Raw genomic sequence first — 27,810 nt, 5'->3', positions numbered from 1 at the left:
AGAGAAACCCAAAACTCCCCAGGCTTTCACAGGGCTTTATCTCCTCTCTCCAGGAACTCGGCTCAGCCCATTTGCTTTCTCAGAGGTGCCACTGAGCAGCTGCTGCCCAGAGCCCAGGCGAGTCCCGGTTGCGTTTCCAGCCTAAGAGAGGTGCAGAGCCAGCCAGACCCACTGATCCTGCTCCCTCTCCCTCCAGGGCTTCTGTCTCCCAATTAGAAAATCCGTTTGGGGAGCAAAGCGAAAATCACACTTCACTAACAGCTGCTCCGCATAGGGAGCAGGAGGGAGAAAAGCAGGCATTCATCCTTTCGCCATAAATTGTATGCAAATGGGTTCTTTTCCTGGCGGAGGGCAGGGAGCGAGTGCGTCTTTCATGAGCTAACCCTGTTCCTCCGCTGGGAGGGCTGTTCCTTTAATTCGCCAACTGAAAAAGTGGGGAAGGATGTGTGGAGGCGAGGCGTCCCATTACAGAGGAAGGAGCTCACTATATAAGCCAGCCAAAGCTGGCTGCGCTGGCCACAGCCTGCCTACTGTCACACGCTCTCCGGCGCAGACACACACCCGCCTCTCCGCACAAAGACAGCTCGGGGTGGGGTGACCCTGGGGGGCAGCGCACGTGGGAGCCCCGCTGCTGCTCACATCCAGGTACTTATTCCATGGTGCTGGTGCAGTCAAGGACCCAGGTCTTTCCAACTCCGGAGAGGTAAGTCTGCTTCACCCCCATCACCAAAGATCATTACAATGTACTGTTTGCCTTCCTGGTACCAAGTGGGTTGTGTGCTCATAATTATAAAACTTTTGCTTTATCTTCACCGCTAGCAAAACGGGGTGTTGGTCTGGTCTGGATGCACCTTGACTGTTTTCTATCTGCCCCCTTCCAGTCTTGTAGATTTCTGTCTGTTTGTTTAAGTTCTATGAATAATCACACATGGAAGGAACTTCTTGTAAAGTTTTGTGTTTGTTTGTTTGTTTGTGCCGGTCTTCAGAAGAAAAGTAAGAATTTTCTTTGCCTGGCTGATTCACCTGTGACTGTTTTTGTGAGGGTTCAGGGAAATTGAGTTTGCTCATGGCCTTACTCTGGGATGGGAAAGGGGACGATTGATAGAGGATTCTCGAGAGAACAATACAATTTTATCTCTAAACAGCCCTTACCTGACAAGCTTGCAGTTTTACATCCATCCACTCGTTTGACAACATCCATCCTGGGGTCAGACATGGAAAGGGATGAGGGCTGGGGACAGGGGAGAAAAGGTGACTCCTAGGGCCAGATGAACAGCTACAGGCTAGAAGATGGGAGCGGTGGCCCCCAGCTTCCCTTCTGAAGCGGGGGGTGCTGGGGTCTCCCTGTGGATACCTCCTGATTCACTCATCCTTGGGCTGGGCACATGGGCATGTTTGGGGTGATTAGAGCCAACAGTATCCCATGTCTTTATAGAATCACCTCTCCCTCCTCACCTCTCATCACAAAAAGCCCTGAGAAGCAACTTCTCCAGGGGATGGGAGCACTACCTCCCCTGACTGACTGTGGAAAGAACACAGGGGTTCCTTTCTCCCCTCAGTGTTGTAAGGGGATTAAGAGCTCAGGTTTTGAAGCCCTTTAGTATCCCCACCACCACCACCACACATGTGACCCAGATAAAAATACATAACCTCTTTGAGCCTCAGTTTCCACTTCTCTAAAATGGGCATGATAACTTCTACTGTCGTTATGAAGAGGAAATGAGTGCTCAGTAACTGAAGTCTGGATCATCATTGCCATTGCCAAAAACCGCCATCACCTTGGACGTTAAAAGAGGCACTTAGCCAACCTTGGATTGTTTCTTGTGCGTTCCTCACTCGCCTGTCCCCACTCTCTGTCTCATTTTGCCAGGTCTGAGGGTGTCTCACTAGGCTGACAGGTCAGAGACTTGGCTGTATTTTACAAGCAGGAGGTTGTATTGGCACAGGGTGGGAGAGAAGGGAGCCGCCCCGGGGCTGGATGTAAATGTCGGATTCTGATTCCGAAATGCACAAGGTTTTGAGTTTGGGCATTTGCAGATTCTACAGCTGTCATTGTAAAGTACGATGCTGCTGGGGGATTCCTTGGAAATGCTTTTCATCCAAATAGAGAGCAGGACAGGGAGACCTCACTTGAAGAATAAATGCCTCTTTCTCATGATTTTGGTGGACCTTCCTGTCCCCCTCCCCCCACCGCCACTTAATGGAGCTTTCCCATATGTGCTTTAGAAATAAAACCTGCTGCCCACCCCAGCCAGCTTTCTGCTTTGTCCTACAATATGACAAGCCCAGCTGAGGGCTGAGGAGAGATTTGTTCATTGCTAAAGAAACCCAGGGAAAGTGTGCTGGCATAGGGAGCACTCAAGCCCTTTGCAGTAGGTGTAAGTGAGTGCCCTTGACCCTGGGCCTCACAGGGAGGTGATGGTGTTTGGGGGAAGAAAAGGGTGCACAAGATGAATTTTGCTCTGATTTGCTCGTTAGTATCCCTGGATAAAGATTGAAAGGCGTGCTGCCAAACCCTACAGTTGTTGAAGTTGTTTTATATGCTTTGTTTGAAAAACCAGCTTCCCTATCTCATTTCTCACTGTCCCCCCAACCTCTAAGAAGATACTGACCTTCCAGCCCTCGTCTTTGTCACCCGTAGAAAGAGGATGACAATCTGTCTCAGAGGGATCTTGTGACATTCAAGTGAGATAACATATGGCAAATTCTTAGCACAGTACCTGACACATAGTAAGAGCTCAATGCATAGAGCCTGGTCTTAGTTTCGTTGCTTATTAATTTACAAGGACTAGTCCAAGATTAACGTTCTAAGACAGTGGCTTTCAAACACTTTTAGCAGCAGAAATATGCATTAAATGAAATTGATGGCAAAACCCCAATATAGAACAGGTAAATGTGGGGCTGATTGGGTTGAAATGAGGGGTGGAGGTTCCAAAACTCACCTTATTGTTGTCAGCCCCTAGGACTTTCCCTCAGAATCCTGAACACACAAAACACAGTTAAACATCATGAAGCCAGGTGGCCTGCATTCAGGCTGCAATTTTGCACTTTGATAAGTAAGGATCTATGCCCCTCTGACTCCCTACCTCTAACAGAAGTCATAGCAATTTTCCAAGTAGCACAGTAGACAGAAGTATATGGGGGAAGTTTAAAATGCTTGATGAAGGATGATTATTTTAATTAATTTTAATGATAACAATAGCCAACACATGACGAGCGTACTCTCTATCCTAGGGTGTCCAAACTTTTTTCAACGTTTTTTATCAAGGGCCATATGCGGTAAAATACACAAACAGCCGGGCCACTCACTCGAGGTGAAGTACGTATTGCCTCACCTGGTTTATTTAAGTAAACTAAATACATTTTTGGAATTTGCTGCGGGCCGATAAAAAATGGATCGCGGGCCGCAGTTGGCCTGCAGGCAGCAGTTTGGACACCCCTGTTCTATCCTATAGGCCCTCTGTAAAGTATATCATTTCACTAAATAGCCACAACATGCTTTGAGAAATGGACCATACCCATTAAGACAAAGACATGGTTTTGAAAAATCCAAAAGAATGAGTGGGTTTTCCTGAGTTCCAGGAGTCAAGGGAGGGAGCCAGTTTCCAGACCCACGTCCTGTCCTCATGATCCCCAAATCAGAAGCACATTCCCCCCGCGTACCTGATGAAGGCTGCAGCTACTTGAACTGCCTGCAGAAGGAATAAACTTCCTTTCTGACTAAATCTGCCCCTCCAGCCAGACTGCGGCCACCCATAAATACAGCGGTAGCCTGATCGTATAACCAGAATGGAATTTGGAAAGGGAATTCAAGCTGACAGAATGAAAAACACATCCCCCTTAATCCTACCTTCCTTGCTAATGCTCACAAAGAATTTGCAACACCTATTCTCTCCTCCCTCTGGATTTCTAGACGTGGAGCCGTGTTTTCTTATAGGAAAAAAAAAATCCAGCTGGTTTAAAGCACAAGGCCCTGCACACTGACGTCACTTCAGTTTGAAAAGCAGAAAGTAGGTAACAAACATTTAGTTGACTCATGCACACAATCCCTTCATGATGATGCTAAAACACGCATACTCAAAATGGTTAATGTTGAGAGTTATGTATCACGTGTGTGATGGGAGGTTTTACCTATGGTTTCTCATAATTCTCACTCTAACACTACATGCAAGTTATGAATTACTAGCTCCATTTTTATGGCCAGAAAAATCGAGGCCTAGGGATGTTAAATGACTCATCTGAGGGTTTTCCGTAAGTGAGGAGCAGAGCTGGCTTTGAACGCAGGCTTTCTGACTCAAGCCCTACTAGTCTTTCCACTCAGCTGCATTGCCTCCTGAAGTCTGGCTGGACTGACCTCATGCAAAACCTTGACCAATGTCTCTCAGTGATTGGCCGAGATGGTAGAGAAGCCCCTGACAGGCATTGGTGTCTATTGGTTTTACAGAATAGCCCGGCATATATCATTTCATGGTGCTCAGAAAAGGTCAACGCATAGTGGTGTACTTTTCTGCCAGGAAACAGGAACGTTCAAATTTCAGCCCCAGGAGACAGAAGAATGACACTAGAGATAGCAATTAGGTTGTTAGTACTGATTTTCACCCCGGAAAAGTAGGCACACAGTTTGCCATGTATCACAAGTGGCAGCTCTGATCCGGAAAGCAGGGCTATACCTGTGTCCGTACCCTCTCTGCAAGCCAGGTGAACTGAGCACCTGGTTTTAAAAGGGCTGATTAGGAGATGAAGTTAAATTGGTGTGTCCAGCTTTGGGGAAGTGAATGCCAGGACAACCAGGAAAGGGTTGTGGGCTCTGAGCCACAAACTCCCCAGAAGCCTCAGAGATGAGGGCTATGGTTCCATAACTTCTCACTTTGAGAAGATTACAGGGAATCCTCTTGAATTTAATCCCAGGCTAATATGAACACTGTCAGCATGTGAGAAACTTGAGATGAAGTCTCCATTCCAAGGAGGAAAACCCCCTCAAATTCCAGGTAATAACTCCATCCAATACAATGACACTGTTGGCCTCACCTACCATAAAAGGAGTTTTGTACACCTTTTGACCTTTTTGCAGAGGAGAAAAGTCTGCATGCCACCTGATTGTAACCTGGTGACCGGACATTTTTTTTTTTTTTTTTAGTTATGTCCTTCAGCCTAGAAATACTTTTTGTCTCCTTCTCCCTGTCTCACACTTCCAGCCTCTCTTTAACTTAGCAACACCGTAGTTCAACATTTCATTGCTTCCTCTTACCCTCCGTCATAAGAATAAAAGCAAAATGCCCAAGTGGAAAGCAGATCATGAATGGAAACTCCCTTCTATGTGTATTATTTGTCTATTTGTGAATGGAAATAAAAAAACAAAATTATGTCATGCCAAGTTATCTCAGATTTTTGAAATTTCCTGAAATTCATAGGTCCTTAATAGTGCAGTTAGAGTAACTCAAATAGCTCTTGTTGCTCCTCGAACCCTCCTCGAATACCCTATGTCAAGAGCCAGAGATACTTCATTAGCTCTGGAAGTAGACACCTTTGCTTCAGAATTAACCACTGATCAACTCTTAACCCAGAGGAGGTGAGTTGGCTGCTATTACCTTGTACATGAACGTGTCTAAAAAGTTCTGGGACAGGCCTTGGGGATAATCATAATAGCTAACATTTACTGAGTCCTCTATGGGCATTATGCCCTTTAATCATCAATCATTGTTTCCAGCAAGTGTAACTGCCCCCCCCCAATTCAAACATGGGGAATTTGAGGCTGAAAAAGTTTAAGTAGACTCCCCAACACCATATAGATAGTGATTGCTGGAGCCAGAACTCAGAGTACTTATAGCCATTAAGGTAGCAAGTCATGCTCAGTACTGTAATTCTATTGGTCCTCTGACATCAGCGAGGGCGAGACATAGCAAAGCTAAAACAGACTCAAAAGCTTGCTTTCTAGATCCTAGTGTTCTCTTCGGCAGGGTAGCTACTTTTATAGTCTCTAACTTGCTCCTTTAAGTTTCACTTCCTGAGGAAACTAAGTAAAGAAGCAGTGTTGATTTCTAGTGTAATACGTTTCCTCCACTGGGCTGGAAGTTGCAGGAGGGCAAAGCCTAATTCACACCTCATCCTTCCTTCCAGCCTGAGACCTGAAGCATGGGCACACATAAGCAGGCGCTGCCTAACTGAAGGCATGCTTGCCCTGCAGGCTGGCTTAAACACCCCTCTCCTGGGTCCCCACAGAGTTATCTGCTGCCCTCACTGACCTCCATGCATCATAATTGCCCTGACAGTGGCCTCCCCCTCCACCAGACTACGTGCCATTGAGGTCAGGTACATCAGTGAGGCAGGAGCTATGTCTGCTTGAGCTCATTTTCTCTTAAGCCTACCCACCTGCTAGGTCCTCAGGACTTTATTCTTGAAGAAACTCTACTGTCCCAAAGGAAATGGAACAATAGCTCCCCACCGCTCTGCTTCTTAACTGTATTCTATGATTTATGAAGCGTACTCACATGCCAGATAAATTTTTAACAAAGTAGGATACTCATAAATTTATAAATGTATAAAGTACCTTTTCTGTAAATCACTCTCAGACTCTCCCAGCAACTATACATTACTTTACAAGAAGTAAACTGAAGCCTAGAAATGCTGTCACTTGCACAAAGTAGAAAGTGGTGGCTTTGGATTACTCCCCAGGCCTAACTCCCCAAACTGTGCTATTTTCACTGTGCAACTCAGCATTCAGGTATTATTCCCTTTTTTTTTTCACATAAGAAAAGAAGTTAGAGACAGCAGGCGACATGCTCTAGGAAGATTTACATTTCTAAAGGGTAGTTCAGTAGAGAGAGCAAACACTTAACACAAATAAGAGAACGGCCAGTGGTGAACTTTAGGCAATGGGATACTTTAGGGGAATAGGTGAGCTCAAATTTCATCCCCCAGGATGGGTCCAGGGGTAAAATCATACTTGGTAGTTAGGAAAAAAGGACGGCAGAGACTGAATTTGAGTGCGAGTCAGTATATCTTTGTTCAGAACTCTAAGCCTGGAAACGTAGCATGGGGCGATCCTGGCTGCACGAAGGAACTTTGCGGGCCGTGCAGCACAATATGCTCACATGTAACCTCGCTGCAGAAGTGACACACCGCAGCCAGAACAAGAGAGCCTAGAGCAGCCCTGGACTCCCTGCCAGCCACACACCCTCAGGAACACTGCGTCCAGAGGCCAGCATCTAGCGTAGGTACCAAAATACAAAATAACAACAACAGCAGTGAAGCACGTGAGTACATCCAGACAAGTAAGCCATGACTTTCCAGGGAAGAGACAGCCTGGGAGAGGCAAATACCTGAGGAGCTTTGACGTGCCAGACGGAGCCCGCCTGATGGGGCACTCAGGAAGTCAAAGTCAGCTCATGGGCATATACGCCTTTGGTGCTTCTCCTCAGGGAAGTGGCCTGCTCCCTGAGGCACTTATACCCTGAGTCCAATGGTCACACAGCGGTAGCTTCATTCAGAGAGGTCACAAAACAGTGACCAACTTATAGGTAGGTTTTGCTTTTTGTGTTTTTTGTTTTTTGTTTTGTTTTTTTTAAAAAAATATCTCCCCAGAGCCCACAGAATGTTAAAACCAAAAGGGCTCATCAGTAACCTCTAAGCCCCTGGCTTAGACACTGGATTGAAAAAGCCTCCTCTGAAGTGATTCATGGGCTGCTATGGAGAGATGGGGAGGCCAGATCAAATCTGCTCAACCTTATTTCAATTAAAGCCCCTCCACTTTGATCTGTTTTGTTCACTGAGCTTCCTCATGAAATGTCATTTGATGAAAGAGTTTTATGACAAAAAAAAAATTGTAAATTGCTGGGCTACTTTAATTCCCTTCATTTTAAAGATGGTGAAACTGAGACTTAGAGAGGAACAGTCTTTCTAAGATTTCACGCCAGTTGGCAACAGGGTCAGGACTCAATCCTAGGTCTCTCGACTCTTGCTCTTGAAAGCCAAAGACAATATAAAAAGAATCAAAGTTAATACAGTGTTTAAAAAGGAAAAATTAACAGAGTCTTATTCTTTGAACGGCTTTGGTACACATGGACGGAACCAAACAGTCTTCTGTATTAGGTATCGTTGCATAACAAAGTACCACAAAATGTGGTGGATTCAAACAACATACATTTACAGTCTCGCAGTTTCTGTAGGTCAGGATTCCATGCACAGCTTAGGTGGACGTTCTACTTCATGGTCTCTTACGAGGCTATAATCCCAGGTTTGGCCAGGATTGGGGTCTCATCTGAAGGCTCAATTGGGGAATGATTAGCTTCTCAGCTCACTCATGTGGTTGTTGGCTGGATTCAGTTCCTCAAAGGCTGTTGGAGGGAGGGCTTCAGTTCTTTGCTGGCTGTTGGCCTGAGGCCACCCTCACTTTCTTCCACATGGGCACCTCCAGCATAGCCATTTGCTTCCTCAAAATCAACAGGAGAGCAAGAGAACCTGAAAGCAAGACAGACATTACAATCTTGGGTAGCCTACTAGTGCCAGTGACATCCCATCACCTTAGCCATATTCTCACGGTTGGAAATAAACCACTGGGCCATCCCATACTCAGGGAGAGAGAATTACACAGGATGTGAATAGCAGGAGGCAGTGTGTCATTGGAGAATATCTTAGAGTTTTCCTGCTACTACTTCCAACGTTCCAATGTCACTGACAACTTCTTATTAATGACAAGTTCATCTAAGCCACTTGCACTTCTGCTGATGAGCAATAAATAATTATGGCAGCCACTAAAGTAGACGGTGTCTTATGTAATCTTCCTATCCATTTATAAGGTGGAGCCACGTGTTTTTCATTAGATGTCATTATTCATTGGTGAGCCAGGATTCTTGTTGAATATTACCCCAGGGCACGATCTTCCATGGCAAAGGCTTCAAATGTATTTCATTCAAGGGCAAGACATCCAAAGTGACCAAAACTGAAATTCATCCATCGTCTCCCTAGCCAACCTATTCCTCTATTCGCAGATATAAAGGAGGCTAAAATATAGGACGAATCCCTTCTCCCTTTGCACCTTTTCCTTACCCCACTTCCATACACCCAATCTTGTAGACTCTTCTGCTTTGACAAGTAGATCAGTTGGCTGATTCCTCATCCCCACCCTCATCACCCTGGTTCAGGCTGTGGTGTCTCCAAGATGGACCAGTGTCCCTATGGGCCCCCATCCCATCAGCTTTCCTTTTCACTCTATCGCTCAACCTTGGGTTGTAGAAGTCAACATTCCTCAGCCTAAAGATTTCCAAATGGTTCTCTTCTGGCCACAGGAAACATTCAAATCCCCAGCCTAGTGTTCAGTGTTGTCCATGATCTGGCTCTTGGTCTCCTAACAACCCTGTACTTCAGCTATAATTCATGTTCTCCACACCAACTATTTCATGCTTTGTGTGCCCTTCCAAATGCCATTCCCTCTTTCCTAGAATGCCCTCCCCTGTTTTTCACCTACTCATATTCTCTTTCCAAACTTCAGTTCAGGAACCACCTTGTCCAGGTAGATGAGATGCCCCCTTTACTGTCATCCCATTCCACCCCATGTTTTTTCTGTCATCACTGTATCATTCTGGAATTGCCCGTCTGCTCATAGGTCAACTCCTCCTACCCATAAAGTTCTTGAAAGGGGAATCTGTATCTGGTTTAACTGTAATAAAGCACAACTAAAATCAAATTAATTTCCAACAACAGACAGCAGTCCTTGCTGTGTCCCACATTTGGACTTCCCCTTCCTCAGAGTTTACTCAGAAAGACCAGACCTTGAAGTTATTTTCATACTCTGCCCTCCAGGCTTTCAACTGTGCAGAGTGATGTCAAAACACTTGACAGAAGGAAGCCAGCCCAGTCCTGGGACGGGAAACTGTCTCTGGGTACAGACTTCAAGGAATGTCCTTGCTTTCAGAGGTGGCCCCCAGAATCGAAGAAAGTACTGCCTGGGATTTTGAGAAACCAGTACCAAGGACAGAGAAGGCCTGTCTGGGGATTTAAGGCTGAGTCACTAGAGACAGGAAAATCTGGAGGTGATAATAAGGGTCAGTCTACGAGTAGTGGGAGGAAGGAAAAGGGCTCAAGAAAAAAATGGAGACAATGAGATATCTCTATCTTAGGACGTGGAGAAATTCACAGCTCGGGAAGGATTAGATAATGGTTAGGAGTATGGCTTTGGCATCAGAAAGTTCTGGGTTCAGGATTTACTATTTGCTTGTTAACGTGATCATGGCTAAGTTACTTGGCTTCTCTAAGTCTCATTTTCCTCATCCATATTAAAGGCAAACTAGTACTACCTAATTCATAAGGTTAGGAATTAAATGGCACCGTGCAAGTGCGTTGCTTAGCATAGAAACTGGCACTCAATATAAACATTTTGTCATGACTACTGTTGAAATGGTTCTTGGTAATAAAACTCCATGAAAGAAGCAGTTCCCAAAAGTATGTCTTATGGAACAGCATTCTCAGGAGATGCACTTAAAAAAGTGTTCTATGGCCAAAAGAGTGAGAGGAACGCTTGACATTGTGGCCTGTTCTTGGAAACTCGTAGCTCATGTCCATTCAATACCTAATTCCAAGGGCTGGAGGTACAACAGAAAACATGATTTTAATTCATGGGGCTTACATTATGGGGTGGAAGCAGGCACACTATAAAAACAAATCAGATAAATATATAGTATAATTTCAGGTTAATAGTTGCTAAGAAAAGATACAAAATACAATAATGGAACAGACGATGACTGGTGATGGGAAGGGTCTTCCTTTAGATGGGTGGGACATGGAGATGACATTTGGGCAACGATCTGAATGAAATGAGGAAATGAGCTCCGTAGGCAGTGGCGAGGAATTAGGATTTTACTCTGAGTGTGATTCGAAGCCAATAGCAGGTTTGGGGTGGAAGAGTACATGATCTGAGAAATCCTGTAGCAGTTCATCTGTTCAGCTTTGTTTGACCCAGTATCCCCACACTTATCTGACCACAAATACCCTTTTCCCATAGGACAGCTACCTAAAAACATCTTGGAATATATAGTCTGGTAAATTTTGCACTGGAGCACAAGGCTTTGTAGATTTCAAAAGAACTGTAAATTTGCTCTCCCTCATCTAGACCTACATTAATAAGCCAAACAAACCATTTGGGCCAAAACAGGCATGCCCAAAGCAGGAAAACCTAGCTCTAGAGGAGAGACAAGCAGGATATCACCCTAATTAACAACTCTTTTTGGCTGAGATGATCAATGAGCACAGCCAGGTTTCAGCAGACTCTGGAACCCCATCGCAGGCCAAAAGAAACTTGCCAACATCTGCCTAGAAGCTAATAAGCTTTTGCAAACAGTACACCTTGGCTCAGCATCTCCAAAGGGGAAGTGTGTAAAACTTGAGCTCCCGCCAGAGGCTCTGGGAGAAAGACAGAGGTCAAATACTTCAGTGCTTATACATGGACGGCCACCAGATTGCGGCTGTAGATCTAGGAAATGGAAGGTGAAGGGCTCTGCTTGGGCTCAGCTCTCTTTTTATTGAGCTGTGCTAATTTAAGTTTTCACCTTAGGAAGCTGCTTGATGAGTCAACCCAGTGTAGTAGTTAAGAGCACATATTTTAGAGTCATCAATCAAGGTCCAAAAGCTGGCTTTGCCTCTCAGTCCCGTTGCTGAACCTCCCTGCGTATCAATTTTACTTCCAAATAGCCATAATACCTGTCTCATAAGGTTGCTATGACAAATGACAAGATAAACGATAGCACATATAACAAAAACAGTTAGCATAAGACTTGATACAAAACCGGAATACAGTAGGCTTTCAACAAAATGTTAGTTTCCTTCCTGTCCAGTTTAATCTATATTTGATTTTATAATACTAATTGTCATTTACTAACTACTATATTCCAGCAAGACTCAGCAAACTATTGGGTAGTGGATTATTTTTGCAGATAAAGTTTTATTGGAACATAGCCACGCTCATTCATTTATGCCATGTCTATGACTAATTTCTCTACAATACAGTTGAGTTGTGACAGAGACCATCTGACTGAAAGCCTAATTTTTACTATCTGATCACTTAGGGGGTTTACTGACTCCTGCTAGTCAGGGTGCTAAATTTATATACATACGAGTAATGTCCAATAACCACAAACTAGCATGTTCGATATTGCTATACATATAAAGAGATGGAAACAGAAATAGTAAGTCCCCCTCCAAAAGCATATGCCAAACTCTAGACCTGAAGGAAGCTTAGAAGACTCATGGAAGAGTTATTCATTGGTGTGATTCATCCTGCTTTGCCCCTGCCTCTGATTGTTATCTCTCTCAGGCTAAATTGCTTGACTTTCCTGCCATATGCTAAATGAAATGACCCTGTCTAGGAGGGATTTTCCCAGATTTCCTTATTTATTTGTTTGTTTATTTGTTCATGTAAGTCCATTTTTTCAAAAGTAAAAGTTGTAATATCTAGACCCTCTGAAATGCTATCATGCCTTGACTAATTTCTTGGAAGCCAGCCTTTTATTTCCAGATAGTACATAGCCTGAGGCCCAATTTTCCAGAAAAGAGAGATTTTTAAGCTCCCCTGTCTGCTGCTTCTCACTTTATCTTCCTCTCACTTACTCACTTTCTCTCTGGGCCAGATTCAAGCAGAGTAAGTTATTTCCAGGATCTTTAAAGATTTGCTGGAAACATAGACATTACAGTGCATTTAGCTTTGTGCTTCCTCTCAAGTTAAAAATGTAAATAGTCCTCTGTATCCCCAACTCCCCAACACCATTCTTCCAAGAGGCCCCATTTGAGGACTCCAACAACTCTATTTCCATCCATGATACTGGGTTTCCCTTTGATATTTATTGAATAAATAAATATCAGTTCTTTAAACTGAACAATGAATATTGCTTCGAAAGATAGTTTGGTATAGCAGAGCGAGCACTGGGTTTAGAATTATAAAACTGGGTTCTTAACTCTGAGTCAGATAATTACTGATTAGGCAACTTACTTAACCTTCTCAAGCCTTCAGCTCTTTTAACATGAACAATGCTTCCTAACTCATAGGGTTGGTGTCACAATTAAATGGCATGGGTAAAGTGTCAGGGAGAGGATAAGTGTTAAACCATTTGCCTCACTCTTAATTTGAACAGCTAAAGAGTCTTCATCCTGGAACTTGTCATAGGTATATCATTAGCCCCATCTAACATACAAGGGAATGAAAAGAGAAAGGGTCTAGGAATTACTATAAATCTGTACTTCCCCCATCGTGTTCCATCAAACCTAATCCTGGGTCATACTTCAAACACAAAATAATCAAGTAAGTTTGGGAAGTACTCTATAAACTCTCCCCTCGTTGGAAATTTCCAAAGAACACAAACACATGAAAGACCCTAGAAAACCCTGAAGTAAAGAAAGCTGTGTACTTTGGTTGAAAAGAGCATTTGGTTTAAAATACAATTTTCCAAGCATGTTTAATTAAATAATATTCCCCTTGCATTAATACCTGTCAGCATGTCGTAGATTATACTTTAGAAAATGTTGCTTAAAGTTAAAAAGCTAAATTAAACCAAAGTCAAGGGTTAGAAACATCTCCATATTTCAGGCTCATGTGCAGCTTTTTCTGTTCTCTCTCTAAGTCATAAAGGTCTTTCATGGCCAATATTTACTCTGGATCTTGACCACTGGATCCTTTTGAAGTTAATCCTTGTAACTTAGGCACACAAAAACCACTGTATGACATCATTAAAGGACAGTGCAAAGCTGATGGATAGGAAAGGGGTCTCTGACTCATGAGTCAGTCCACCTGAATTAAATTCCTGCTCCCCTTTCCAGTTACATGACCTTGAGCTGTGTGAGCCTGTTCCCTCAGCTATAAACTGAGAAAAATAAAGGTAGCTACCTCAGACATCTGGGAGAGTATTCAATAACATAATCCACATAAGACATGTAAAGCAGTTCCTGGTACAGATGTGTTCCATCAGTGTTAGTTATCACTGTGGCTTTTACATGCCCATTTTGAGAGAGAGAAAATAGATGATAAAAGTATGTCTGCCTTGCCGGGGATCACACAAATTCATTACTGGAGTAGTCTTAGTTTTCTCTGAGAGTCCAGTTTCCTCCTCTCAGCCTTAGAGGCACATTTACATTTCAGGAGTCAACTGCTATCAAAGTGTATCAAGATATACTGAATTTGATCTATATAGGGTTTTATGACTGTCAGTGACTCCATCTGGCTCCCTCTGACACAGGCCTCAGTGAAACAGCGTTGCATTCATTTGAACATCAGCACATTGGGTTGGAAAAGATTGCCAAAGCTATCTAGTCTTTCTAGATAGTCCACATGTCCACAAATAGTTGGCACACGTCACAACCCCCACCCGCCCACTGTGGTACCCATGGCAGACATTGCTAAGCCAAACACAGCCACAGAATCTTTCTCAATGCAGTTCCAGGAAGCTGTATCAGCTAACTGAAGTTGACCCATAAACTAAAACTTAATTGCTATCCCAAACTAATTCAACTTCTTAACCAATACACGAACCTCTACAATATTAGTGTCTATTTTTTAATATGTTAAATGTTGTAGAGTTTCATAATGGGGAGGACAAAAAAGGAAAAGGAGAGAAAAGAATAGACACTAACAGTTGGACAGCACTTATTATTAACATTCTAGGCCTTTGTAACTCTGTGATCACATTCATTGTATCCAACAACCCTGGAAAGATCTGTATTTACAATGGAAAAAGCCACAGTTTAGAAAAGGTATAGGACTTTATCCAAGACTCCCCAGCAGGTAAGCAGACTCTGATCCCAGGTCTTCCTGACTGGCAAGGCTATGTTCTGTCACCCATTACAGTGCCTTCTTCAGTTTTCAAAGTATTTTCGAGCCTACATCTTTGGCATTCGGTGGCTGATAACAGCTTCACAAAGGCTACCATATCACGGAGCCATTCAAAACGTCTCTAGTTGGAAGTTGAGTTATGAGTCCATCTATAACCTGTCCTTCCTAGATAAATCTCTTTCATTTTTTAACTGTGGAGCAAGAGCTCAACTTACCAGTACTTGTGGAAGAGTCAACTAGATTTCTTAACTCTCTGGATGAAGGCCATAATGGGGGAGGTCATTGTTCTGTTGGGAAATGAATTCAGATCTATTATTGAAACAATTTTCCAGGAACCTGTATTATTGCCACTTGGTCAGACCACGTTTTATTTTCTTTTCTGTCTAGGCAAGAAATAGAAGAGAGAAAGCAAGTGCTCTGCAGAATTTTTATTTCAAAAATTGAAACCAGACCTTACCAGGGTAGTTTGTGGTCTGAACATATCAATGGATCTAGTCATATTTCATCTGAGCTTTTCTTAGGTATACTAAACCGCAAATATGAATCTTGTTACTGGGCTCGATGGAAATATTTTATGGATTAAGATTTGTGGGCTTAATTCGGTTAGTAATGAAACTTCTGTGTGGGGGATGGGGGTGAGGAAGCCATGAAGTACCAACAATGCTTTAGCCAAATAACTAAAGAAAGAAACACTCAGTATTTGGGGGTTTTGTGTGTGTGTGTGTGTGTGTGTGTGTGTGTGTGTGCTTAATGTTGGCCATTTGACTTGGGCCTAAAATAAAATCCAAACTTAACTTCAGCAGAAATGTTGCTGAATTAACAATAGACCATAGGGAACCAAAGAGACTCTGGAATTGGAGCCACGTGCACTAGCTTCTGTCACAGGAGAGTGGATGTGACTTGCCCAAGGTCACCTGAGTCATTCCAAGCTCATCTTTTAGCTCTTCAATCTGTTGCACTTTCTCCTACATGGCCCCCTGAGAGCCTTAAGTCTCCAGGAGCTTAAAAAGAAGTAATACATAGTCAAAGTACAAAAGGAGAGTGACCCACATATAACAAACAACAAATGCTGCAATGAAACTAGAAAGATTAGTGACAAATTTCCCAGGATGTGTCCTTCACACCAAAACCAAATTTTCACACTGAGTATATTATAGACCTGGTCAAGTGCACCTTCTGCCAAAGGTCCAGTTGAGTTTACTTTGGTCATACAGACAGCTTGTCTCAAAGCAGACAGTCCTGGGCTCTCAAGAACCCTTGGGGTGTTGAGTAGAATCTCGTGGGACAGAGCCTGGCCTGGATTGGTCACTTTTGTAACCCCTGTGCTTAGCATGGTATCTGGCACGTAAACGTAGTCACTGAACAGCTAAAGGAATAAAAAGGAACTAATTCCAGGAGTGTAGCTATCTATGATGAACTCCTTGATACACCTTCCTTAGAAGAGGTCACAGGAGAACTAATTACATTAGAGCCATCAGTATGTGTCCGTTCGTCAATTTCATGGATACGAGCACCTGCTCTTTGTAAATTCAAATCAAGAAATATATTCAGCTTTATTTTATTCAAATATCAATATATTGTACATTTGTTACATTCAAGACACAGAGCTTGGCACTGGGTATTGAGAGGTGAATGACTCAGACATAGTTCCTTTTTTAATGGAGTTTACAGTCCACGGTCTAACTGCATTAAAACTAGATAAGGACTAACTGTGCGTACACTAACTGCTTACAGCCTGACATAAATACAAGATAGAATTTGCAATAAGCTCTAAAAGAGGAAGCTTTACATCCATAATAAAGCCACCCTGAATCATTTTTAGAATGACCTATGATGGAAATAATAGCAGATCAAATACTCAGAGGAAGGAAAAAGTTACCTGAGAAAATTTCTGATAATAGATTTTTGTTTTTTGAGCTTTATCTTGAAGGACAGATAGATTTGTCCACTCCAAGATGGCAAAAGGGCTTTCAAGGAGCCTTCAAGGCATCTGGAATCCTCTCCCCGTGATAACTGAGATGTGACAGCGTCTCCATGGAATCGGTCAGCATGCTTCATCTCCGGCGCACCCACAGAACGTCTGGCACCTTAAGGCCCTAATCCCAGGGCATTGATAGTATTCACTTTTGAGACAGGTGTTTGGAAGTTATATAGACAGAGATTGGCTCTGGTCTTGAAGCATAACTCCTTTCCTTGGCCCTCCAGCTCAAAAGGCTATGTAACATGATGGTTAGAGCACTTACTTTGTACTCAGATGGACCTGCGTGCAAATCCCTACTCTACTACTTAATAGAGAACTGAACTTGCACACACCACTTAATTATGCTATGCCTCAGTTTCCTCATTTTGTGAGAATTTGAAATTGGATACTGAAAATGCTTAGCACAGGCTATGATCATGCAGACAAGTACTGTTACTGAAACTTGCATGTGCATATTCTAGTTCTGAGATTTCTGGAAACAGAGAATGGGTCCTTACTCTGCCTAGTCTCTCTGGCACTCAGCACATAGTAAGTCAACAGCAAGTAGCTCTTGAAAGAATCTTAAGATGTTCACTCTTCTTACTGGTTCGGCAGCGTGTACCATGTTCTCAGTCTACAGCGATACTTAAGAATATCACAGGGGCCCAGCCGGTGGCTCAGGCGGTTAGAGCTCCATGCTCCTAACTCCGAAGACTGCCGGTTCGATTCCCACATGGGCCAGTGGGCTCTCAACCACAAGGTTGCCAGTTCAACTCCTGGAGTCCCCCAAGGGATGTTGGGCTCCGCCCCCTGCAACTAAGACTGAAAGGACAATTTGAAGCTGAACCACACCCTCCATAACTAAGATTGAAAGGACAATTTGACTTGGAAAAAAGTCCTGGAAGTACACACTGTTCCCCAATAAAGTCCTGTTAAAAAAAAAAAAAAAGAATATCACAAATATGAAATCCACAATACATGGATTTAAAATCAATTGCATTTTGTGAGTTTTCAGGAGGAAATGGTAAGCTTTACAACCATAGAGAACCTGTCTATCTTCTTTATTGTTGTATCCCTCAGACTTAATTTTGGGCTGAGTACATGATAGGTATTTAGTAAATATGTGCTGAAAAGATGGATAGTTAGATGGATGAATGGGTGAAAGGAAGGAAAATTAAAGAAATGTTCCAGAACCAAGAAATCTGGAAATCTCTCAACACATGTTCTCCGAGACCCCATTGCTCATATTTCTCTCTGGGACCATTAAATTGACGTCAAATTAAGAATTACTGAGAACCTTTCATATGCACTCAGTTTTAAAGCCCTCCCAGTGATCTGGGGAAAGAGATAAGCCTCAATCAAGTTTCTGGATCCAGAGGCGGGATCTATGGGTTTAGTATCAGCTTTACCACTGATCAGCCGGTGGCTCTCTCTGGGTGTTTCAAATCCGTTATTCTCTTTCACGTCATGTACTGCCTCTCCTGAATTGCATGCGGCTGCCTGGAGTGGTACACTCGCAACAGTTCTGTAGTGCAGCTCCATGGAAGTGTTTTGGTATTGATTAAAAATGTCTGCTATGTACACTAGAAGCATGTGTGTGGGTGCCACAGATTTGCCACTCCTGGACTCAGTGCTCTTTTACAGTTGCTTCTAAGCCCTGCCCAAGTCTGATTTTGATTCTGCAATCTGCTATCTGTCTGTGTCTATGGAAAGTGTTGAAAAGCTGAGCCAAACATTTCCCATCCGGAGCAATGTCTTGAAAGACTAAACCACAGGCAGCTTGTTGTGGAGAAGCCCTGGCTGAGCGGCGTGGACCAGCATCCCAGTAGCAGCACAGCCTGTTGGCCAGTGCACTCACCTCCCAGAAAAGAGCTCCACCCCACGCTCATGGACTTGATTGTCTTGCTACTGAATTAGAACAGATAGGCTGGAAGGAAAACCAGGACTCTAGCCACAGCCTTCTTACTCTCCTAAGAATTTCAGAGTATTCCCTGTCTCTGAAACACTAAGAATTATACGCTTCTATGGAAAAAGCAACATTGAGCAGGCAGGACTCCCCCAAAATTCCCTTATGGCGTCCTCATCCTTCAGAGACTAGCCTTCACTAACTGTCTTGTCCAAACAAAAGACACCAATCCTCCCACAGTAACAACACACACCAGTTATTAAGCTCTCCCTCCTGTTAGGCACTGTCCTAATTATTTCCATGTATGATCTCATTTTTTTTCTCACATATCTAAGGTCATAGCTACTAGATGGAGCCATACAAAATTGCCACGATCCAACTATTTTTAATCTACACTAATGGCAATTCCATATGGTTCAAACTAATAGCAAATGACAGAACCAGGATCCGATAGTATTTGACTGACACTAGAGCAGAAACTCTCAAACAGAGCAGAGTCTCCTTGGATATTTGTCAATTGTAGCATTTGTCATTCTTTCCTATAAATATCTGTTTACATGTCTGTTTCCTTTACTGGACTATTTGAGAGCAAATACTCTCCATCATCGGTCTCTGGAGCACCTCCCTACCCCTTGGGCTATCCCATCGCCTGGTCTTAGCACTTACTGAACTCATCTTTGTTGACTGCAAGAATAAATGATTTTTAAAATACATTAATTTCTCAGGCCTCTGGGATGATTGTTGGCTCTACTAGCATCCTAACTGGGCACCAGTTAAGCCACCGTGCTACCTAAGTGTTTTTCAGTGCTGGAATTCAAACACCTAGGGCTTGGAAGGGTTTTGGTTTGGCAATCAGAGTTTTCTCAATTCTTTTAAGACACAGGTTGTGCTGGACTCACTCGACTATAAAGATCAGATGTCCTTGGAAAAAAAAATCCACATTTAAGGCTCTTTCCTGGCTCCTCTCTCTTCCTGACACATTCCAAGAAGGAATTTATGAATGTTGGGAAGGACAAGGGGTGAGGAATTTCTAGAACCTTGAAGAACGCCCTTGTAAGCAACTCCGTGCTTAACTGACTGTGCACAATAAAATTCTCTTGGTGTGAGCTGTCGTGTGCATGGACAAAATGATATGGAAAGAAATGCATCCGAATTGCTAAACAGAGAGCATCCTGCTTGTTCCCCCAAACCCAGGATATTTCACATACGTGCCTAAGTCAACAAGATAAATATACGCTTTGAGCTACTAAGAAATGAAGTCAGAAGTAGCTAACTCTGAAATATGAGTCTTGCCAGTTGAAAGTTTTGTCTTTATCTAAAAATGAAATTGTTTATTCTCCTGTGACTAAGGAAAAATCCAGAGATTGTTGATTCCTTTGACTAGCTATGGTCTTCGTCCTGTGATGAGGTGCCTCAAAATAACCCTTCGTTTATTCCATGCAGTTTCCAAGAGTTTAGCTACTAAACAGCCCTACTGAGAAACAAGAAAAACCAGGGAGGAAGATTTGCTAACAAGACAAGAGGCACCTTAAAGTATGAAATTATTAACCAAAATACCTTTGGGACATAGCTGCTATAATACTGACTATGGTTTCCTCGCCGTTAAATGAAGTGTTACCTCAGAGTAATGTTCTGCATAAAAATCTGGAGAATAATCCTATACAGACAGCATCTAATACCAAAGAAATTAAAACATGAACTAATTATTATCATTAGTAACAAAGTCTTAATATTTTCACACTCCCCTCCAGCACCCCCCAAAATAGCCTTTAGGACCATTGTTTGTTTGTTTGTATGTATGTATGTATGTACGTATGTAATAAGCACAATAAATGTGCCGAGTATTTCGAGACCCAGGGGCTAAATACAGAAGCCTATGTTTTTCTCAACAGATGACGCTGTGAGCAATTAGACTCCTAGCCTTAGAGAGGCATAGCAATGCTTACCGGGCGGGCTCAGCACCTACTCTTCACACCAACCCATAATGCCCTCCTTGGTATGGTTCTACCAACTTTGTGTGCTCTCTCCTTTCCACTCCCCTAGATGTATTTTATATCCCAGTAGAACTAGAACTTCAGTATTCCATACGTGTCACCCCACCTCTGCGTCTGTCAGGTAGCCACAAAGGGAAGCTGTTATTCTTACTCTCACCTTCTTCCCAGGTTTTCCAACTCCATGGCCTTTTGCTTCACTTCTGTAGGCTTTGAATTCTACCCACCGACTACCGTTGTACACATCCACTCTTTAGAATCCCACCCATCCTTCATTTGCATCTCAGATACCTTCTCTTTTGAGGTGTCTTTCTTGAACACCTCAAAAGAATGTAGTCTCCCTCCACTTTGAACCTTAATAGACTTAGGTTGCTCAATCCCTTTTGTTACCTATTACATTATTATTATAGTCATGATTCTCCCTGATTCTCCCTGATTAGTGTCTTCTTGATTCTCCCATCCCTTCTAGGTGCAAATTTCCTTCCTGATCAATTTTCTACTTGATCAGCGTTATTATTATAGGTTCTATTTTCATTAGGTACCATATATTTAGCACCTACTATGTGCCAGGCACGGTGCTAGTAACTTAATATATATCTTTTCATTTTATGCCATCTCCCACAACTCTATGAAGCAGACAAATGTATAATCCTGTATGAGGTAAGGCAAGTGAGACTCAGAGGGCAAAGTGAATGTCCACAGGTAGCAGTTACTACCATAAGGAGAAGAGTCAGATTCTAACAGAGGTCTACTTCTCTCCAAAGACCAGGCTGTTTCTCCCACATCCAGCCGCTTCACCGACAGAGGTGTTTAGACTGCTGAAGGAAGTGGGCTGAGTTCCTTCCAAAACACTGAAGCAAAATAGTGCAGAGTCAACAGAAGAAGGAGAATCATGTTACTTTTGACACGTTCTACCAGCTCCCCAGAGGAGGGAGAGGCAGAGCATGACAAGACGTTAGGTGTGGCCAGTGCGGTTTCTGGAGCAGCTTATTTTTGGTTTGATTTGAGGAGAAGAACCTCATGAAGAACTTGGGAAGCTAAGGTATACAGAGAGAGAAATGAGAAAAACATTTCCTATCCCAAGGGTAGAACGGGCGGAAAAGATGCTGACCTGGGGCAAGGTGATATCCCGTCACGTTTGAGGAAGACGACAGCCATGAAGACCATTCCTCACTTGTACCTGGATATGTTTGAACATGTAAGGGATGGAACTTATGGTGCACATATTGCTTGTGTTTGGGTGAGATACTTCAGAGAACCCCCTAGTCTCCTGCACCTGTGTCTGAGGTACCCATCCATTTTCATTAGCTGTGAGACTTAACAATATCGTTACGTTCTCATAGCCTCTTTGACCTCTCTGAGCCTCAGTTTCCTCATTTGTACAATGGCCTTAATATCACCAAGCAACCCTCTAAAGCAGTACTGCTCAATAACTTTCCTGCAAAGATGGAAATGTTCTTTATCTGCACTATCTGATATTATGAACACTAGTCATATCACTATTAAGCACGTGAGGCAGGCGTGGTACAACTGAGGATGCCATTTTTAATTGTATTTAATTTTAATTTTAATAATCGCTTGTGGCCAGTAGCGACCCTATTTGAGGGCACAGCTTTAGACCAGTGAATCCAAGTTTGCTACCTCTTCTTAAACCTTCTCTCTTAAGGGGAAGTCTTTATGGTAGATTTTTCTTCCCCAGGTTAACTATGTTTTGAGAAGTAAATGGGAAAGCCAACACCTAAAGAGTCTCACAAAAACAATTCGCAGTTGTTCACTTGGCTCGAAATTTTTGTTTTGATAAAGATAGAAAGCAAAATTTGGTCCACATGTGTGTTTTTCTGCATTCGGCATATACGAGTATGCTGAGACAGGGTACAGAGTAAGGCCACAGCCTTGGAAACAGCCACTTTGTCCTGGATCTGTGACCTCCAATAATCTAGGTACTGAGCCAATCCACAGGCTGGGTCTCTTCCTGCTGCCTTCCTTGGCAATCACTGCCTCACCAGGTCCTTTACTCTCACCACAACAATAGATCGGTAGGTAGATAGATGGATAGATGGAGGGAGACTGAGACCAAGATGGAGACGGAGACAGAGACAGAGACAGAGGTAGAGGTAGAGATATCTCCCAAGGCATATTTGCCTGGGAGCTCTGAGAGATAGGTCTCCACTTCACTGCAGAACTCTTATCCTAATTTTAAAAAGCAGATCTTGCAGATGCCATGGTAGTTTCAAGAGTTATGAGAAAGAAAATCCTGGAAAAAATATTAAGTGCAGTCCGTCTGTTTTACTACAAAGCTTCCCTTTATTGAACTCTTGCTGCTGCCAAGGACTGTACCATTCCGATTACACACGTCATCTCGTGTACTTTTCACAACAGTCTTATGAAGACACCTGTATCACATTTTATTGATGACATGACTCTGGCTTATGGTAGGAGATAAGACATCTCTCAAGGAAGAGGCAGTGGTTGAACAGTGACTCTAACCCAAGGCAGTTTGTCTACAAAACTTGGGCTCTTCCACACTATTCTATCTCTTCACCACTATTCCAGCACCTGGAGCTTGCTATATTCTCAAAGAAGCCCTTTTGACTGGATAATGCCAACTAGAAAAATATTTCTCCTATTGTGCTGAAATTTGCCTTCTTGTCACCAACCTTCCACGGCACCCCCAACACGCATACACACATTAGTGTTTGTTCTGTCCTTTGGGGCCACAAGGCACAAGCCAGCTCCTGCTTCCCCAGGGTTTATAAATGGCAACCCTGCCTTCTCGTTTTCAACTATAGGATGAACGTGCACAGGTCTACACTCCTTCCTCCTCCAAGATATTGTCCAGATTTTCCATTGCCTGATCATTTCATATAAAGATAAGAATCTGCTTGTGCTTTTTGAAAGAGTCTCTGTGGGATAAGTTGTTCATTCTCAAATTGTAAAAGCCCTACTGTCAGATTGACCCTTCACGTCTAACCTAAGTATCACAAACTGCAATCTACAGCTCTATCCTCAAAGGGGACATTAACCAGCCAGTTGTCTGTAAGAGAATATTTTACATTCTTAAAGGTTATTATTTATTCCTTATCTTTTGCTTCTCTGGTGTAAATATTTCCAGTTCTAGTACATTTATCTTTATAAGATTTACCCTTACCCATTAGTGATTTCTGTAGCCCCTCTTTGATCTAGATTCAAGTTGCTGCTGACTTTAGGCCTGAATTCAGTGAGGTCAAGTTTAAGCAAAAAAGAAGCCATTGGCCTGGATTGGTGCTAGGTTTTGTTCCTCAGAGTGCAACAGAATTGCAGCTACATTTTAATGTGTGCTTCCAATGGGCCTGACACCATGTTGAGCTAATCCATAATTCCCTTGGAAAGGATTTTGAACCCCATTTCACAAATGAAGTCATGGTTTAGAGAGGATAAATAGCTTGCCCAAGTCACAGAGATAGTGAGTGGCATTCGAACCCAGGTGTGTCTATTTCTCAAACTGAGGTATTTTATACCACACTGAAGATATAATGGGTCTTTCCCAAAGTATGAAAACATCCATTTGCCCTCAGACCACCATGCGCCAATGGGAAACACACAACTACACAGCCCGGAAGAATCCTATTTCTTTCCTCCAAACAACGCGGCATGGGGCTGTGCCAATGCACGTCCCTGACAAGCACAGTGACAAATCCTTCCTCAACCCATACTCTGGTCATGATTAGCCTAGACTCATTGTCTTAAAGTCTCAACCAGCAACTCTAGTGGTCTTTTAGATGGAAACTTAAGCTACTTAGCAACACACACAAAAGTGTTGGGTAAAAGTCCAAAACCATTTCAAACTTGGCCCGTGGCCCTTGCTCATTTAAGAAAAAAAAAAGAGCAAGAATTGATGGGAAGAGGATGGGAAGGAAGGACGTTGTGGAAGGCAAGGAGAGTTAAAGCAATTACAACAGAGTATGCAATCAATAAATATTTGTACAGTAAACGAATAAGATGAGTTATGCTGGTCTGAGAGAAGAGACCTTTCTAAGTTCTCTTCGTGATAATTTTTATTCAGTGCGCTCACCTGCATCACAGATCCACAAATTCCTATTAGGAAACTAATTTGAATGAGAAACTCAGAAGAAGTTTTTGTTTCTTTTTTGTCTTTGTGTTTTGTATTGTTTTGCTTCGTTTTTGCCTAAGTAGATGTTCAATGGATAGTAGGTAAAATATCAAATATCAATATAATTAGGATGTGGTAAGGATAGGAAGTTTTTGATTAAAGGTACAGCTGGTGCTTTCTAGGTCCCTAGACCTCTGTTTAGTCCTACAGAAATTCTTCTTGGTTCAGTTTTTCCTGCCACAGTTCTTCTCCAGGTTTTGCAAAGACTCTCTGTCATCATAGAGATTATGTTGATGCATTCTATCGTTAGGATAAGATCTTCCTAGGACAAAAAGTTGGAAAACCTCTTACAGAATAAGCAATCCAAACACCACATCTAATTGACATAAATAGCCAACTTAGAATGTACACGTTTAAGAACAATATGGGCATAAGAAAATGTCAATTTGTAAAATGATTGATTAAAAACCAAATAGCTGTCAATTATTTTCTTGACCTACATTCAGGTGTATTTCCTAATTAAACAGGACTATGAATGACTTCATACAATATATAGGTCATTCTCACAAGCATCCATGGCATATTTTAGTCAACATTATAACCACCTAAAGATTCACCACGTCTTCCTATCTGTACTCAATAATTTCTCAACTGCCTTTGACAACACCCCTTGCCTCTATACTTGATATCCCATACAGGTGAAGAGGCATAACACAGATGAATTAGACAGCTTAGCAGAGTAAGAATGGCCTCACAACAGCAATTCTCCTCCAATCTCTGTTTGTATCTAATCCTCTGTACTCTTTTAGAGACTGCGGTGTATCAGCACTACAGTGAATATTGCGGGAGTATCAGGAGAGCTTCAAACAAGCAGACATAAAATAAAAACTCACTTGGAATTACAGATATTCAATAGGTTCAATTACCAGTAAATACTAATAAGCTTGTTGTTTTTCTTTATGTACCTATAGAAGAGAATTCCTTCAAGAAGATCAGGAACAACTGATTTGGATTCAACTCTGTGCTTCCGAATCCCCAAGTCTGCCTGAGAGTGAGACAGCCTAGGACCTTTGAACCCCAGAAATATCTAGCCAACCCCACCTCCACCATGGGGGCTGTGACTCAGCTATTGGCGGGTATCTGCCTAGCTTTGCTCGCCATCCCTACTGAAGGCGGGGTTCTCAAGAAATTCATTCGGCACAAGCGACAGACTGGGGTGAACGTCACCCTGTCGGAGGAAAACCAGCCAGTGGTGTTTAACCACATCTACAACATCAAGCTGCCTGTAGGGTCCCAGTGCTCTGTGGATCTGGAATCAGCCAGTGGGGAGAAAGACTTAGCCCCACCCTTGGAGCCCAGCGAAAGCTTCCAGGAGCACACCATGGATGGGGGAAACCAGATCGTCTTCACACACCGAATCAACATCCCCCGCCGGGCCTGTGGTTGTGCCCCTGCCCCTGACATCAAGGAGCTTCTGAGCAGACTGGAGGAGCTGGAGAACCTGGTGTCCTCCCTGCGGGAACAGTGCACCACAGGAGCAGGCTGCTGTCTCCAGCCTGCAGAAGGTACGAGCTGGTGACTGGCCCAGCCTGTCACTGCGCAAATGGGAGAAGTGATGAGCATGGCAGGATCCATGAGTTGTTTCCCAAGTGGATTCCCTTGGGAACTAGCCTCGCAAGGCATCACTGAAAAGAGATTTTTACAGTCAAATAAGTATGGAGAATGTAACCATGTCTATTCTGCTCTTGGCGACAGATGTTTCTTAGCAGAATTTACAGGCCTTTGAGAAGTCTTACTTTGGGAAATCCTGTTTCTCTTTGATTACTTGTTTCTAAAACTTGTTTGACATGAAATCTACCCCAAGCCTATGAACACAGTACGAAATTCCTGACCCAAAGATCACATTCTAAAAGATACTGATACAGCCCTGTACAATAGGGAAACTGAGGCCCAGATGTGGCTACATTGGGACTTAAACCACAGTGTTCCACAGCCTGGTGTTCTCACAGGGGTACAGTGCTGCGTATGGTGCTGCAAAATCTGTGGGCATTGGCAAAGTGCTCAGTCAAATGGCAATAATGATGACGGTCACAACCAAGGACTGAACCCCTTTTATGGACCAGGCACTATAATTCATTATCTCATTTAATCCTCCCAACAATCTTGTAAGATAAAATTAAATATTCCCATTCTGCAGACATAGATACTGAGTCTCAAGGACATTAACCAACTGGCAAGATGACACGAAGGGTAGTAAGAGATAGGCAGTTTGAACATGTCTGTGTGTCTCCAGAACTCACAGTTTCCAAGTAATCCCTGCCTGCACCCCTTTTGAAGGAGTTTTGCCACTTTGGAATTATGCCTTCATCTCCATTTCCTAATGTTTATAGAATTACAGGAGTTCCAACAGCTTCAAATGAAAACGTCTATTTCTGCCACTCAGAAAAAATTACCAGAAATTACTTGGACAAATTATTTTCAGAGTAGACCTAATTACCGTAAGTGGGAAGTACTGTAATAGAACGTCTAAGGTAAAAAAAAAAAAAAAACAGAAAAAAGTTTTATTTATGCATAAATTAGTTTATCTTCCCCCTCTGTCAGCTCCCTGACAAAATTTGGATGGGACTTACACAATAGGATTAATTCTAAAGAGTAAGTTGAAATAATTGTTTAGAGCAGTGATATTCAATAAAAATATAATGTGAGCCATATATGTCATCTTAGATTTTTCCAATAGTCACTTTGAAGAAATGAAAAACAGGTAAGAATAATTGTAATCATCTATTTTCTTTAACCCAATAGAACTGGAATATCCATGTTCTGCCTGGAATCAATATAAAAATGATTCACGGATGTTGTACATTTTTTTTCTTTTACACTAAGCCTTTGAAATCTGGGGTATATCTTATTTTACACGTACAGCACATCTCAATCCACACGAGCCACAATTCAATTGCCTGGTAGCCCCAAGTGTCCAGGAGCCACCACACTACACAGCATATGTCTAGATTCTCACTTTTCAACCCAGCTTTTTTTCAGTTGCCTTCCTTCCTG

General features: G+C 42.7%; 1 protein-coding gene across 2 annotated transcripts in view; it reads left to right on the top strand.

The window, feature by feature from the left end:
• The first annotated feature begins 467 nt into the window (after window positions 1-467).
• TNC (tenascin C) overlaps window positions 468-27,810 on the top strand; it is an 88,950-nt gene continuing 61,607 nt past the window's right edge. For both annotated transcript variants that reach the window (XM_081065940.1, XM_081065941.1), the window contains exons 1-2: window positions 468-703; window positions 25,728-26,321. In XM_081065940.1, the coding sequence (XP_080922066.1) occupies window positions 25,865-26,321 (457 nt within the window). In that variant the 5' untranslated portion in view covers window positions 468-703; window positions 25,728-25,864. The remainder of the gene's footprint in view (window positions 704-25,727; window positions 26,322-27,810) is intronic.

Source organism: Rhinolophus hipposideros (assembly GCF_964194185.1).
Source record: "Rhinolophus hipposideros genome assembly, chromosome: 11".
Classification (NCBI taxonomy): Eukaryota; Metazoa; Chordata; class Mammalia; order Chiroptera; family Rhinolophidae; genus Rhinolophus; species Rhinolophus hipposideros.
Note: the sequence above shows the minus strand (reverse complement) of the source record. Positions and strands in the feature narration are given on the sequence as shown.